Below are 16,403 nucleotides of genomic sequence, written 5' to 3' on the forward strand. Positions count from 1 at the left end.
AATTTCTTTCTTAGTAATCTGTTCTTCCCCCTATGTTTGCCGAATAATAATGCATATTGGGGGTATGCACCAGTGTTAGTTTATATTTAGAAGTTTTTCAGTGACGTCAAAGAGATGAGGGCATAGTTCACAGAGTGAGAATGAAGATAGAAACTCTGTGTTGTTTGGAAATGTCCTGCATGGGTTCCTATTGCCTACAGACATAACGGTTGGTGTTAGTTTTCTAGCTGCTGTATGGAACAACACAGACTATTGGCTTAAGCAACAGAATTTTGCTTCTGGAGGCTGGAACTGCAGGCTGCAGATGTCAGCAGGGCTATTTTCCTTCCATAGGTTTGCAGGTAGCTGCCACTGTTCTTCCTCTTCACAAGATTGACCCTCTCTGCACACTGTAGTGACTCTTACAGCTTCCTCCCTTTACAAAGATGTCACTCAGATTGAGTTAGGGACTGTCTTGGTTACTTTTCTTATTGCTGAGACAGAATACCCAATGCCCCAAATGAAGGAAGTAAAGATTTATTTAGTTCACAGTTTATAGAGGCTTTAGTCCATAATCAACTGGCTCTAAGGGGCTGGCATGGCAAAGGGCCAACAGTTCAAGCTGGTTGAAGACAACAAAAGCAACAAGAGCAAAAAGGAAAGAGCAAGTCTTTCTTCCATCCCTTACATTACATGCAGGTTAGCAGTAGGGCCAGTGTAGCACTCACTAATCCCAGCGCTAGACAATGAACCAATCATGAACTCTAGATTTGGCTTCCTCTGCAAAGCCTGCCCCAAAGCATGACTGTATGATGCCTTGGGAGGACATCCACACATTCCACTCTGTTCTCCCAGACTCACGCACATCATTTTATGCAAAAGTCATTTGATCCATCTCTAAGAGTTGTCAAAGTCTAACAATTTCAACGTTGCTGAAAAGTCCAAATCCCAAGTATCCCCTGAGATGTAAGGCAAACTCTTAGCTACAAGCCCCTGTACAAAAGAAAAGAAAGTTAAAACCCTTCCAACATTCATGGCACAAGATAAGCATTTTCATTCCAAGGTACATACTGGGGTATATGAACGAATAAGAACAAAGCAAGTCCAAAATTCAGCAGGGCAAACATTAAATCCTTTGAGGATTTCATTGAGGATTTGAATATTCGAGACATCTGTAGCAAGTTGTGAGCTCCAAGGGCTTGGGTGACTGTGCGCCTGTGGTGCTTCTGGTGGTTGTAGCTCCCACGGCTTCTCTATTGGGCTGGTTCTGCTCCCTTCTTGCAGATTTCCTTAGATAATCCATATTTCTGGCTTTTCCAAATTTCTGGAGTCTTCACTATACCTTTGGCTTTAACCTTACGGCTTCACACTGCCCTCTCAGGGGGACACTGTCTGGCTTTCCAGCCTACTACAATTGGGATGGAAGATTTTTTAACCCCATAGATTTTGCATTCTTTATGTGCCTAAAACCAGCACCGTATGGATGAGGACAAGGTCTGTGGCCAGCTAGAGCAGTAGCTAGGCTTCCTTCACTTTTGATTGTAGGGGTGGAATGCCTAGATTGCTGAGCACTCTGAATCCATTTATGGGGAACAAATTTTCTATGCTGCTGCCATTCTGGAAATGTTATGGCCACTGCAATTCTGGAACAGGATGCTCTGGAACTTTCTTCTCAAAGCCAGACCTTTCACTTTTGTAATGCTGAGGCTGTATAGAGTGAAGACTTATTGCTTCTCATGATGCGCTTAGGCCCTTTGTTGTAATCTCTTGTTTCTTCTCAGCAATTGAGATCTTTTCTGCTTTAATCTCTGTAGTCCATAGCTTTACTGAGTTTACTTTTTGACTAAGCACAAAACATTTTGCTCAGCTTTCTGCTCTTGATTCTCAACATAAATCTGGCTAAAAGTGCCCAACAATATCTATGCCACCACCTCAACATCTAATTGCCTTGAAATTTCGTCTGCCAACTTAGTCTATCACCTTTAAGCTTAGTCTTAGGCAAAATCTCTGTACATACGCAAAATGAAGACCAACTTTCTGTGAAGCCGTAACACATCATCTGGAGTGCAACAGCCAATTCAGTCCTTCTTCCCAGAAGAACCCTCCCAAGTCTGGTCTTTACTGGCAAGATTTCTATCTGCCTTCTGCTCCTCTGAGTGCTCTCATTCAGAATAGCTTAAGGCATTCCAGCTCTGCTCTTTTCAGCTCTGAACCTTTCCAAACTTCCCACAAGCCATTCCCAAAGGCCCTTGAACCACATGGTCAGGTATAGTCACAGTAATAAACCCACTCCTGGTACCAAATTTTAGGTTTTAGTTACTTTTCTCATTGCTGAGACACAGTATCTAGCACTCAAAATTAAAGAAGGAAAAATTTATGTAGCTCACACCTTGCAGAGGTCCATAATCAGCTGGCTGAAAGACAGAATGGCATGTTAGAGGGATAATACTTCACGGTGGTGGAAGACAGCTAAAGCAACGAGCAAAAGTGGAGAAGCAAGGCTGTCTTCCATCTCTTATGTAATGTGCAGGCCATTAATCCTGGGGTGGATGTAGCACTCACACCAATCTCAGCGCTAAACAATGAGCCAGTTACAAACTCTAGATACAGCTGCTTCTGCAAAGCTCATCCCCCATGACTGTGTGAGGTTTGGGGGGCACATCCAGACATGAACCATTCCAGGGATCATGCTAATGACCTCATTTTAACTTAATTACCTTTTTAAAGGTTTTATCCCAAGTTAAAATAAAAACTTTGGACAAATTAAACTTAACAGTTTATTGGACCACACTGCAGGTTAGGAACCAGAAGAAGCTCAGAAAGTTCCACCCACCAGCATCAGCAGTGAGCATTCATAGGCCAAACAGCAGCAAATTAGATCAATCATCTGATTGGCAACAGCCTGTGATTGGCTGACATCAGCTGCCTGTGATTAGCAGAAACTTTGTATTTGTTATACAGTACTTCTGTGTGGGAGTTGTTTATATACTAGGTTAGATTGCAGAGTTGGAAATTGGGGTTTCAAACAGCAGAAAGACCATGTAAAGACACGGCAATATGGCAGATGTCTGAAAGTCAAAGAGAGGAGCCCCAAAGAAACCCAACCTACTGGTGTGCTGATCTTGAGTTTCAAACTTCCCGAACTGTCAAAAAGTAAATTTCTGTTCTTCAAGCCTATGTATTTTGTGAGAACAGCACTGGAAAGGTGCCACAATAATTTACCCACAGCACCTCAGATTATTGTTTTGTAGTTTTGCTAAGACTGTGATAGTTTGAAGAATTAACACTCAGCTTCAATTATTTTATAAATACAAACTATTTTATAAATACAAACCTCTATGACTGTAGCATGCTTATTGACAACTTAATGCAACTTAAAAGTCAAAGGAAACCCAGTTTGTGAACAGATTATGAAATTTTTTGTTACAACTGTAACTTTCAGTAATCTAGTAGATGCAATGAATACTTTCATTGATGTGAACACCACTTTCTGACAATGGTGAAGAGTTGTCTGTTCACCACAGCACTGCAGCTATTAGATGCTTAGTAGGAACATAAAATCTGCTGAGCCCAGGTAACTCAGATCTACTAAATCTTTAATCTGCAGTGTAAGAAGAAACTCACTGACTTACTTATGCATTAAAGTTTGAGAAAATCTGTTATTGTATAGTTTGATGGCTCCATGGAGTTGGCCTCACTTTGAAGCTATCGTCCACTGTACCTGCTAAAATGAATTCTAAAGCTTTATCAGAGACTCCAGAATCATAATCTCAGAATGCAGAAATTTTACATTTACGAACAGTATAAGCACAACTGGACAAAGGCAAGGTTACACCCACCTTTCCATATTAAAAAGCGATCACATTCTTTCAAACTTTTCATGTGATTTTAAGACCTCCCACAGTTGAACCATTAGGTATCTCCTGTTACCCACTCCTAACGTTAAATAATTAACAAAGATGTGGAGACTTGGCTTTTGTTTTGGGTATCAAACGTAACTGCTGCTTAAATGACTGAAACAGAAAAAGGCAGTGGTGAGATAAGGGAAATATATATCAAGCCCTTAAAGGAATGTGTGCAGTTTACTTGGAAGCAAAGCAGTGGAAAGTGAAGAATTATTTTCTGATCAGGCAGGTTTCCTGAGAACTCACTTTGTAAATGGTAGTTAAAAGGGACAGATAAACTGAGAAAGTAACAGCTGACTGTAGGATAGTACAACCAAAATTGGCTAAGCATACTCTCACAGGCAATAGGAAAAAGTAAATAAAACACACCAGCCATCCTATTCTTGTACTTCCTGTTTAAAATTAAATCGGGGCACAGTGGCAGCTGTGTGACAGCAAAGGTCATTTGTAGGCCATGTTTTTGTTGAAAATTTCCTTCTAAACCATACAGGTTTTGAAGCTCTTTTGAAGGGTGTGTGTGCTCATGTGTGTGATTGTTGATTATATTTTAACCTGACTGTTTCAAACTGACAAAGTTCATGTTGAAATGTTGTTGAGTTGGTAATACACTTCATTCATCTTCAAAAAACGTATTTTTGGGTTTTTTATTTGTATCTTCACATGGTAAAACCAAGGCTATAAATATTTTACCAATTGCATATACATAGTCTATATACTGTTGTCTAATAAATCATTCTCTTATAACTGAAAATTCAGAGTAATTCAAAATTTTGATGAATTCAGTTTAAGTATTTACAAAATAGAAGCATGAATAAAGTGGTGTGGAGAGAGAATTTCTTTTATGTCTGGAATTGAGTTTAAAACTAGTGTGTCCTTAGAGAATTATAAAACACAAAGATTTAAGACACTACAAGATGATCAACACTGTAGGGAACTGTGTGTACGTAAAGATGGATCATGTAAACACAAGTGTAGATATTACCAGTTGGCCAGGAAAAGAATATGTACGTATATTGCATATGAAGTTTATGCAGGACTTTTTCCTTAACCAAATCTGCTGCTTCCTGAATGATTTCAGCAGATTTTTGTTTTGTTGTTTTTTGGTTTTTGCTTTTTGGTTTTTTTTGGTGGTATCAAGGATCGAGCTTAGGACCTCACACTTGCCAGACAGGCACCTATGCCACTGAGCTAAATCCCCAGCCCCCCAGACATTTTTTCTTTTTTTGAGCCAGGGTATTGCTGTGTAGTTCAGCTAGACTTAGAACTCACTTGCAGTTCTCTTGTCTCTAACGCCCTTGTGCCGATATAATAGGCCTGTGTCACAGTGTCTGGTTGCAGCAGATTTTTTTAAGGGAGAGTATTTCTCCAAATGAAAGATACATGAAAAGTTTAAGATGATAAGTGAAAAGTATAAGATTTTTGTCAATCATTTCAGCTATTAATCGCCCCTTCCCCAGCTTTTTGAACACTTAGGGAAATCTGCTGTTTTAAACTATAACTAATAAGTTAATATTTGTCACATTATTTATACTAGCACAAATTTCTGGGTTTTTCTTGTGTTTTATCTGGAATACAGAGTGATTTTTTTTTCTTAAGTGTAAACATAAAGAACTTAACATAAACAACTTTAATAAAAATTTTTAAAATATCATTAATGGGTTATACTGTAAAAACAAAATAATGTGAATAGTCTCAAAAATTGACTCAGAATATAAAAAACCTATAATTGGTGATGATGAACATAAAGCAAAAAGTTACAAAAAATGGATGATTGTCACCTGCTATTTTTCTTGGTAGAAAATCATTTTTAAATTTCTACCAATTTAGGTCTCTTTTTGGCAATGTTAGCATCCTATTTCCTAAACTTGCTTTCAAATTTCTATTTCTCTCTCCACCTCAGCCCCATTTACAGCATGAATATCAGTGAGACAAGTTCAAATCAATAGAATTAGCAAATTGGTTTTTGTCACCCTATGTGTCCTTGCTCCAATTAGAAATATCAGTGTTCCTTTTTCTTTTTCAAAGTTCTGTTGTTCTATACCTAATGACTATTTTTAAGAGACCCAATTGTATTTTCTCTCTGAAAGTAAGTTTTCTGGGGTTTTACTTAAAAAAGAATCTATAGTTTTATCCCTATCCATCTGATGGGAAACACAATCTTTAATAAGTTCTGTAAGCTCAATTATATTCTGAGTGTAAACACCTCTATTCATATACAGTCTGATTCTTTACCTGTACATAGAAAATATTATTTTTGATTCCAATAAAAATGTGAAGGTCATCTACCAGGAGATTTACAAACTCTGCTGAACATCAGGGCCCCAAGACAGTCTTAAGAATGCTGTCTTCAGGAGTAACCCTGTGTATTTCTGAATCAGAATCTGCAGCAAAGGTGTGTGTGTGTGTGTGTGTGTGTGTGTGTGTGTGTGTGTGCGTGTGTGTAAATGAGATAGGTAGACAGTGTAACAAAGGACTCCCTAGACTACTTTGAACAGTGTATTATACATACATGAATTTCTGAGCGTCCTGATGTAGAAAACGTGAATGTGCTAGAGGAAAAAAAAAACCTCAGTTTATTTTTTCATTTTAGCTGTAAGTTGTAAGTTAGAAAAAATAATTAAATATGAAGCTCTTAATAGAAACAGATGGGTAAATATGGATGAGGATTTTAAAATGCATCATTAGTCTAACATGCACATTATTTGAAAAGAGAACATTTCATTTACTTGAGAGGGTGCAAGTGGAATCAAAAACTGTCTGTGACAACTTGATTTTACATCTTTCCTTTTTTCTTCCTTTCTGCATTTCTCATTTATTCTTCATGTTAATATTCTATAGTACTAGAAACAGATAGTAAGGATGAAGTAGGAGAAAAATGTCCTTGATATTTTTGTTCCAACTCTAGTAAAATAGAATTAATATTAAAGGATACATGCTCCTTCCACAACACGGTTTTGCTGTGTTTCTGGGTCCCTGAATGTCTATGAGGATAATGACAGAAGCCTCACAGAACTGTGGACAGTACAAGCACCGTTCCTCCAGTCCTCTTCTGTGTGAAGATGATTTTGTTAGTCCAAATGCATATCAGGAGGACCCCTGCGGTTTGCAACCAGCAACTGGCTGAAGTCAGACTGGTTGGTGAGTGAATGAACAATGGACGGCCCTATAGCTTTGATCACCCCATGGAAGCGGTGTGCTTTTCATGTAGTTGTGATTTCTTCTGTAAATAGAGAAAAGAAATCTGTTTTTTCTCCCTTTGATCAAAGGATATTTCCTCTGTATGTGTCAATACCATGATTATACGATTCTTAAATCACTGTAGACATACAGTGAGTATTTGGAAGCTACAGTGTGGCTGAAGGCTGTTGTTTGATAAACTATATTGACATTAAGGGAAAAAAAGTTAATGTGAGAGAAAAATGGAAAATCAGGCAAAGTACTGTGTGGATAAATGTGGTCATCATCTATACGCTAACCATAAGAAAACAAGGAAGGATTCCCTCATCAACAGCCTGTGCATTTTAGCCCTTTCTCCCTTCTGTTGAAATGGGTCTGTAAGGCTACATAGGAATGCCACTATATATTACACCACGTACTTCCTCATTTTAATTTTCATATTTGCTAAGCAGCTCCTTGATGGTTTACCTTTTAGTTTGCATGAGCATTTAATGAGTCTGACTCATTTTAGGTATTTTATTTTTAGTTGATAATGCAAATCAAAGTAACAGATCAAATCTTAGCAAGTTAACGTAGACATCAAAATCAGAGCTGGGAAGAACAAGGCATTTACTGTATCCATGCTGCTTTTCCTGATCAAAATCTCTGAGGTTCTGACTCAGCAAGAGTAAAGACAAGGAAAATACCTCCAGCAAGTGGTCCAGATATTTGTGTTACAAGTTGTCTAAAACTATCTGTGGAGAAACACTACTAGATATGACATCAGATAAGGCTTTCTGGGGAGATGTTGGTCTAGTTTTCCTTGACTGAAACTGTGGTTTCCTTGTGTCTCTACATTATTTTTACATCATTCACTAAATAATATTTGTGGCCTGAATTTCTAAATGATACTCCTTGTGTTATAATGCAGTTTTGAGAAAAGATATTTATAGCCACAGTATAAAAGGGAATGATTTTTTTTTACATGCCGGCATCAGTCATAATTCAATAAAAAGATTTGTTTTCTGCCTCCAACAAATTCCAGCAAGTTTAGAAAATGAATAAATAATCAATATTGATGATATATGTGAGTTTAGTATTATCAAATGCTCAGTCTTATGGCTAACAGTAGTTTTAAAGGACTTTCTCTTCTAATTATTTCATATTCATATTTTAATTAAAGGTATTTCTGACAGTTTGCACGGGCCGTAGCAATTTCATATGTACATGCTTGCCTGCATGCATGTGGCCCTGGTCTACAGCTGTGTCTCTGTTGTAGCGCTTGTCTTTCTCATGATTAGCAAGGTCCATGAGTCATGTGAAGAACATTACTGCAGGTACAGAGGTCTTTCCTTGAGAAAAAGGCTCAAGACTGCATGAGTCACCATGATGACATGGAGAATAAAATTCAACAAGGACACTAAGGATGAAGTAGTAGCGAGCTTCAGGTGAAATTCTGTGCAGACGAGGCTATGTTCTGACTGTAATATTAGTAGCAATGACATAAAATGAAAGAATTAAGATTTTTTGAGGGTTATCCTGATTCTGCAAACTTTTGAAAGTTTTTAATCTCCTTGGATCCCTATGTCATCTTGCAGGCTATAAAATATATAGTCCCTTAATATCTTTTTTGTACCTCTGAAGGGCTGTGAACCTGTGATCCTCTTGTATTTTGCTTATTTTTTTAATTACTCTTGAAATGAATGTCTTAATTTAGCTCCTGCTCTTGTGACCCATCTGCACTGCATCTTTGTCTAAATTTGGGGTGTATGTAATTATAACATAAAAGCCTGACAGATGATTGTTACACTCTGAAAGTCTTAAGTTATATGCTATTGACCCAATCTGATATTTCTCAAAATGGAAAAACGTGCCTTCCGATATTTATTTCCATCTGTGTTCACAGGAAGTCCAGCACAATTGCCAACTTCACAGAATATCATTTTGTGCAGATGATAAAACTGACAAGCGGATATTCACTTTCATATGCAAAGATTCTGAGTCAAACAAACATTTGTGTTATGTGTTTGACAGCGAAAAGTGTGTAAGTATGCCAGATGTTTTAGGGTGGTTTGTTCTGTTTTACAATCCAAGAGTTGTCTTGTTTCCAGCATTAGTAAAGTATTTGGAAATGCAAAGGTCTGCAAATACTTAACTGCACTAACAGATTCCTCCTGTCGGGGGAATAAGCTTCAGGATCTCATCTTGAACTCATTTCTTATGTTCATGAGCAGAGGCTGTCATGCAAATTTCTTTTGTTAGAGCATCGTGTTTGCTTAATGGTATGCATTTATAATTCCTAAAATCATTTCATTTATTTGCAGTTTTAATCTCAAAACTGATTTAGTAATATGGACACAAATCAAAGAGTAACAGTAAGCATTTTTTTTTTTGCTTTCCTGAAATGTAATGTTGATGAAATTAAATATTCTAAACTCCAGAAAATAAAGTTTGTATGAATTCTTAAAAATTACCCAATATTTCTTAAAACTGGATCTTAATGTTCATTGTTTAGAAAACGTAAGATGAATGATAATACTGTCGCTCATGCATGTGCATCTTTGCTTTGAATGAAATCTAAAGTTCTTAGCAAGTAAGGACAGTTAGGAAATTCCAGAGTTAAGTCTGCAAGCATTCTTTAATCATCTAGAATCTTAAGGAAAACCCTGGTTCTTGCTTACAAGTCCAAGCTGATTCTACTCATCTGTAATGAAACACAAAATGGGAATTCCTAGCTCACATTGCAGTCATTGGTGTATTCAGTGAAGAAGACGACCTAACCTAAACTGCACTGTTGTTTTAGAAAAAGAAGCAGAACGTAACTCATGTATGTTCTGTATTTCCTTGATTTCAAAAATTGCAGATTATCATCACTAATGTGTAATTTTTCTCTGCTTTCAGTACGTAACCCTCTTGAGAGCAAATTCTTTTTCTTTGTAGATGTGATTCCTGTATCCATGAATAATAATTGCCCCATAACATTTTCCTTAAGTGAAAGAAAACATTGAAAATTTGCCACAGACAGCAGATGTTATTTCTTGTATCCTTTAAGCGTTAGTACTTTTTAAAAGCACGCTAATGTGCTAGGCTACGTGGCACCATGATGACTTCCCAGAATTTGGCAAACATTATGGGATATCTCATCTGAAAAATGTGCATACTCATACAAGACAGTATGATATATACAAAAAGGCATTTGATATGAATGTCATATTATTTTTAAATTTTATCCTATTGGTGAATGCATATTTTCATATTTCTAAAGCATCCAAACAATAATTAGGACTGAAAGAGGTTTTTCTCCATGAAATTGAGATGATTAAAGTTGATATTTATTGAATATCTTCTCTGTGTGAGACATAAACTTCATTTGCACCAGACTATAAATTCCGATGTTCTTCTTTCTTGCCTTACACTTAAATGCTTCCTTGGCTCCGAAATGCTCATCGTAAGATTTCATTAAAATATCAGGCTTGTTACAGAATTGTACCACTTTTTTACTTTCTCTAAAATTCACCCAAACTTGCTGCATGATTGTAAAATACCAGCATTTTAGAACTCCTTAAAAATTATATTGATTTAAAAATATTGACCTTATTTCTTCCCAATCATAATTCTGTAATTGGTTACTAAAGCTTGAATTTTTAAAAATTTATTCTTGTTTGATTTTTTTTTTGCTTTTTTTTCTTCAAAATTGAAAATAATAAATTGAATTTTAGAGAAATGATTCATAATTCTATAGTTGCATAAAACTTCAAGAAGTATCATAAAGTTATCGTTGTTGGCTATCTCATCAAAAAAATATTGATTTGGGGATGAACCTCTGGAAATGTACCTTTATGAAGTTCACCAAGTAACTCTGCTGCAGGTCAATAGAAGTCTGGGCTTTGAAAAACAAGGGTACAACATATCTCTTCAGCTACATGTTGACATCACTTTCATGACCTCAGTGATAGTATTACATCACCCTCACTATGTTTTAATTCACTGTAATTAGAATAATTAGTATCATTATACAGTTGATTTGATGTGTATATATGCAGAGCTTTTAATGTCATTCTTTCTGAATTTTATGTTAAATATTTAATCAGAGTATTTAACTGGGAAAAGAAACTATAGCCTAATTGATGTAACTTTTTCCTCTTATATTAAGATATGAGACCTAGATGAATTAATTTTCCCAAAGTTATAGAGATAAGTAATATTAGAACCAGGACAAAAACCTAAGATTTAATGCTTCTATGATCACATTTGTCCTATAAGGTCAGTGAGTCCCCCTCCCTCCGGGTGCCAGTGCAGCCCACGTGGCGAGACAGGACACTCATCGCACCACCGGAGGATGCAGCATTCGTCCTCAGCAGGCAGGGGACACAATGCTTCCCACTGTCATTTTCCTAGGAATCATGTCACAGGAAGTTACCAGAAACAGGAAATTTATGTAACAGCCAGAATCCATAACCAAATATCCAAAATGTCCAGTCTTCTAGGGAAAATCATTCTTCATGACAGGAAACAGAAAAATCCTAAATTAAATGAAAACATTCAACCAATAGATCTCAACATCAAAAGATGTCAGAAATGTTAGAATTACAAGATTTCAAAACATCCACTTAAAAACAGCAAAGATTTTTAAAAAGCCATAATAAAACAGAATATGAGATGATTATAAGAACATTTAAAAAAAAATAGCAAGTCTTATTAAAGAAATAGAAAATCCAAGCATAGAAATAGAAGACATACAAATCAATGACCTGGAAATTTGACTAACAAAATTGTCTGGTCTGAACCGTACAGGGACAGTAGTCACATACATGTGCACACATGCGTGCATACACACACTCACACTCCAGTATGCTAATAGGAATGAAAATGTAGCAGAACATCAGGGACCTGAGGGGCTGAAGTAAAATAGTAAAATAATAAAACAGTAATACTTGTGTAGCATCAGAGTCCTGGAAAGAGGAGACAAAAGCAGCTCAGTCCTAAGGAAGAAATGATGGAAGGGACAGAGGGAAGGAAGAGAGAAAGAGTAAGAAAGAACATAAAAAAAAAAAAAAAGAAAAAAAGAAGGCATATCAGTGTTTGCTATAGAAACAGATATAACACAAGATATGCAAATGTATGAAGTTTTACAGGATTGGTTTACAACGGCTGTCCAGAGTCAGATGAAGAAGCCTGCAGAGAAAGGGGGTCTGCACACAGAGACTGAAGGGATCAGCTGTACACCAGGAGCTCGCTGCAGTGTCCTGGGTGAGTCCCTATCAGGAGGCTGAAAGATCTGTGCTGGAGACCAGGAGACGAAGTCCAAAGTAAAAGCAAATATGGAGCTCTTCCAAAGCAACAGAACCAGATCTGTCCTTCCACATTTCCCCTTTGTACCATCCAGATCTTCCACCCCTGGGAGTGGAACTGCTGAGCCAATTTAGTTGAGCTTATTCAGGTTGACACCATCAGTCACCATAGTAGACAGACGAAAAGAAGTCATTCATTAATAAGTTCTCTGATTTGGAAAATAAGCTTATAGATTCAAAATTGAGTGCTCACCAATCAAGAAATACAACAGTCAGATTTTTGAAAACTAGAGACAAAAGTGAAGTTGTAAGTTCGATCCCTGGCACCCTCCTCTCCCAAAATCTTGAGAATACCAAAAACTAAACAAGACCTTATCTGCATTATCAAAGCTACAGGAAAACTCAACATCGTGAACAATTGAAATCTAATGAAGTTACAAGAGGACTCCACTAGTAACCTCAGAACATACAATGTTTTCAAATATTCAAGAAGCATGTACCAAAATAGATTTATTGTGAACTATAGAACCTAGTGTGTATAGCTATAGGAAAAAAATGTGAAACTCTGTAAAGATAGTACTAAAATCACCAAATACTTGAAATGTTCTTGCATATTCCACACATCAAAGAGCAATTAGTAAAAGAAAGTTTTAAAAATTTAGTGAAATAAATAAACATGAAATGTGACATTTTTGTAAGATACAGTGTTGAGAGAAAGACTTGTAAAAAGTGAGTAGATGAATTCAGAAAGAGAAAAGTCTCAAGTCATGGTATATCTCTGCTCGCGGGATCAGTGAGTCAGTGCTTTAAAAATATTTGAACAGAAAGTACTCTGCCCTCCTTCATGCCTGAAAACTTAAAATAATAGGAATAGAAGAAATAATAGAAGAAAACTTCAACTTGCTTTTAAAAAATCTATAAAAACTACAGGTATTTTAATGATAAAAGCAAGAATACTTTTTTTCCTAAAATCTAGGGGAAAAAAAATCTAGGGTTTTCTCCCCTCTCCACTCTTACTAAAAATTATTGTGAAAGTTGTAGCTATTGCAATGAAGCAGGAAAACGAAATAACAAATAGATTGAAAAGAAGAAATAAAACTCTCCATTCGCACATGACAGGCTCGTCTGCAGAACATTTGGAGTGTAGCTGAACTACATCTAGCTGATAAGTTAGTGCAGTAAGGTGGCCGTCTACATATTAACATCTACAGAACAATTTAATGATGTGTTCTAGCCATGAATATGTGGATACGGAAATCTACCGTTGCTTATAAAATGAAATACATAAGTGGAAGACTCGCCTAAAATGTAGAAGTTGTGTAGTGGAAAACCTACATTTCATTTATGAAAGCAATTATTAAAGAGTCCAGTGAGAGACATACTATATTCACAAATTGAAAAGTGCAGCATACTATCTGAAAATTCAGTATAATATATTCAGTATACAGTATGTCTAGTAGGAGTTAATACAATTTCTGTCAAAATTATAGAAAGATTTTTATACAGTATATAAACAAGGTTATTCTAAAGTTTATATGGAAGACAAAAGACTTTAAAGTTGCTAAAACATTTTGAAAAAGATTAATAAAGTAGAATTAACTTACCTTGTATCAAGACATGTATCTTTGGAATGTACAAAGGTGAAGTAGCAGAGGAAAGACCATCTTTAAACCAGAGATATTGCTGTTATAATTGGACTTGAATATATGAATAAAATGCAACTTGACCAAAGCCTCTCATGTTATATAAAAATAACTGAAAATACATTATGAACATAGATGTAAAATGTACCACTATAAACTGCTTAGGAAAAAGTACAGGGAGAAGTCTTCTATAATGTTGGACTTCAAACAAGGATCCATACATTCATGGAAAAAGTGATAAATTTTATTTATCAAAAACATTTTTCTCTGTGAAAGGTCTATCTTACACAGACAAACTAAAGTCCGGAAGAAGATATTTGCAAGTTATATATAGACGAAGACTACTGTATAGAATTTTCAACAATGTATATAGTATAAAACCAGTTGTTAGAAAATGAACAAAACACATTTCATTGAAGAGGATCTACAGGTGGAAAGTAAGCACCGTAGACTGTATCTATCAGTAAATGCAAATTAAAATAAAAAAAGAGGTATTACTACACAACTCTCAGAAAGGCTACAGTAGAAACAAAACCCTAGCAAGAAAGTGAAGAAGCAGTAAATTGTACATAGCTGAAGGAGTTATAAAATGCTACAGCCACTCAGGAAAAAATTTATCTGTTTCAGAAGATCCTTATTATGCAATTATCATATGAACCATTTGGACATTCATTCCAGAGAAATCAAAACTTAAAATGTTCACACAAAGACTGTACAAGGTTACTTACAATGGTTTATTCATAGCAACCAAACCTATCCCTACTCCCAAAATATCTGAACATTTAAACGCTTTGGCACTTCCTGACCACTACTCAGCAGTGCAAAGGAATGAAGTGTTGGACTGCACATGCAGCAGCCAGATGATTCTCCAGAGGAGAGGAAGGAAGTGAGACAAGCCAAAAGCTCATGCAGTCTGTTATTTCATGTCTACAGGATCCTTAAACACAAAATTGTGGGAATGGAGAACATTTACAACAGTGTGAGGAGCGATGGAAGTAGGCTGGAAGAGGGCTCTATAAGGACAGCCAGATAAGAATCTTGCGGGAGAGAATTTTCCATTAATTATTTATTTTAAAGAGTATAAAACAATAAAACCAATCAAAACAGACCAGCGAGGACTTGGGATTTAGCTCAGTGGCATAAGTGCCTGCCTTGCAAGTGTGCAGTGGTTGAGTCTGGTCCCCGGAACCAAAAAAAAAAAAAAAAAGAAGAAACCAGACCAGTGTAAGAGATACAGGAGTTCAAAACATTACAAAATCAATAATACCTCCTGATGTCTTCAAAATAGCTGTAGATAACTTTGGACACAGTAAAAATCAAACAGAATGGAGTAGAATAGAAACAATAAAGACAAGACAGTGAATGCAATAAAGGACTTAAAAACAAGCCAATAGTAAATCCATAATTGCTACCATAATATATCTTGCTCTCTTTGAAATAGCTGCCCCTGCCATCAGATTATATAATTAAACAAAACAAAAGAGAATAAAACCTAACCCAACAAACATGGGAAATGATATAGGACCTTAAAGCAAGACCCTGGGGGTCAACAATGGCTGCAACCCTCAGCAGGAGATTCCCCCCAGATGCCACACTACCTACCGCTGTTTGGTAGAGGATTTTTTCCACATTCTACTTGCTATCAATATTCTGGTTACAAATCGTACTATAATTTTGCATTTTCCACCAATGAGAGAAGATGAATAAAGCTTGTAAGATCTATGTATTATTTTGGACAACTAAATATAAATATAAAATGATCTCAAAATTCTTACTTGAAAACAAAACCAAAACAACAGTTTGTTATCTTTAGACCAAAACTTACATTTTTTTCCCCCAGCACTGGGAGGTTGAACACAAGAACTTCATACTGAGCTACGGCCCAGGCCTTTTTAATTTTGAGAAAGGGTCTCCCTAAATCACTTAATTGCACACGCTGGACTAAAAATCTAGATCTTCCTGTGTCGGCCTCCCAGAGTACTGAGATCATTGCTTGCACTATGACACAGGGCCTTTCATCCTATTTAAATGAATATAGCCTAGAGGTACTGAATGGAGTTCCCTGAACTACAAAGTTAGATACTGAAAGAATCAGAACTGCAAATTTTCAGATTGTTCAAATGTAGTTGAAGGACTACCCTAGTATACTTAAAAACAAACCCCAAAACTGGAATTCACTTTACTGCTAAAATCATATATTTTCATATTTAATATTTACCCAACTTCTAAGGTCATTGAATTTAAAAGAACAAAATTAGAATACAGACTATTGTGTATACTTGATTTGGCTTTTCTATTACAAGTAAAATCTAATTGCAATGAATTCTTCAGCCATTACTTTGCTGTTACTTGTCTTTCACAAGTTTTCAAATGTTAATGTATACCGTTTATTAATTGAGTTCTATTTCTGATGTAATTTAATAAGTAGC

General features: G+C 36.1%; 1 protein-coding gene across 16 annotated transcripts in view; it reads left to right on the top strand.

Annotated features, from left to right (window-relative positions):
- The window catches only part of Gulp1 (GULP PTB domain containing engulfment adaptor 1), a 255,414-nt gene that overhangs the window by 206,769 nt on the left and 32,242 nt on the right, over positions 1–16,403 (top strand). For all 16 annotated transcript variants that reach the window (XM_063259425.1, XM_063259423.1, XM_013142555.3 and 13 more), the window contains one exon: positions 8,947–9,084. In XM_063259425.1, the coding sequence (XP_063115495.1) occupies positions 8,947–9,084 (138 nt within the window). The remainder of the gene's footprint in view (positions 1–8,946; positions 9,085–16,403) is intronic.

The sequence above is a fragment of the Cavia porcellus genome, unplaced genomic scaffold (assembly GCF_034190915.1).
Source record: "Cavia porcellus strain 051 isolate PalLab524CR breed Dunkin Hartley unplaced genomic scaffold, mCavPor4.1 scaffold_12, whole genome shotgun sequence".
NCBI classification, from domain to species: Eukaryota; Metazoa; Chordata; class Mammalia; order Rodentia; family Caviidae; genus Cavia; species Cavia porcellus.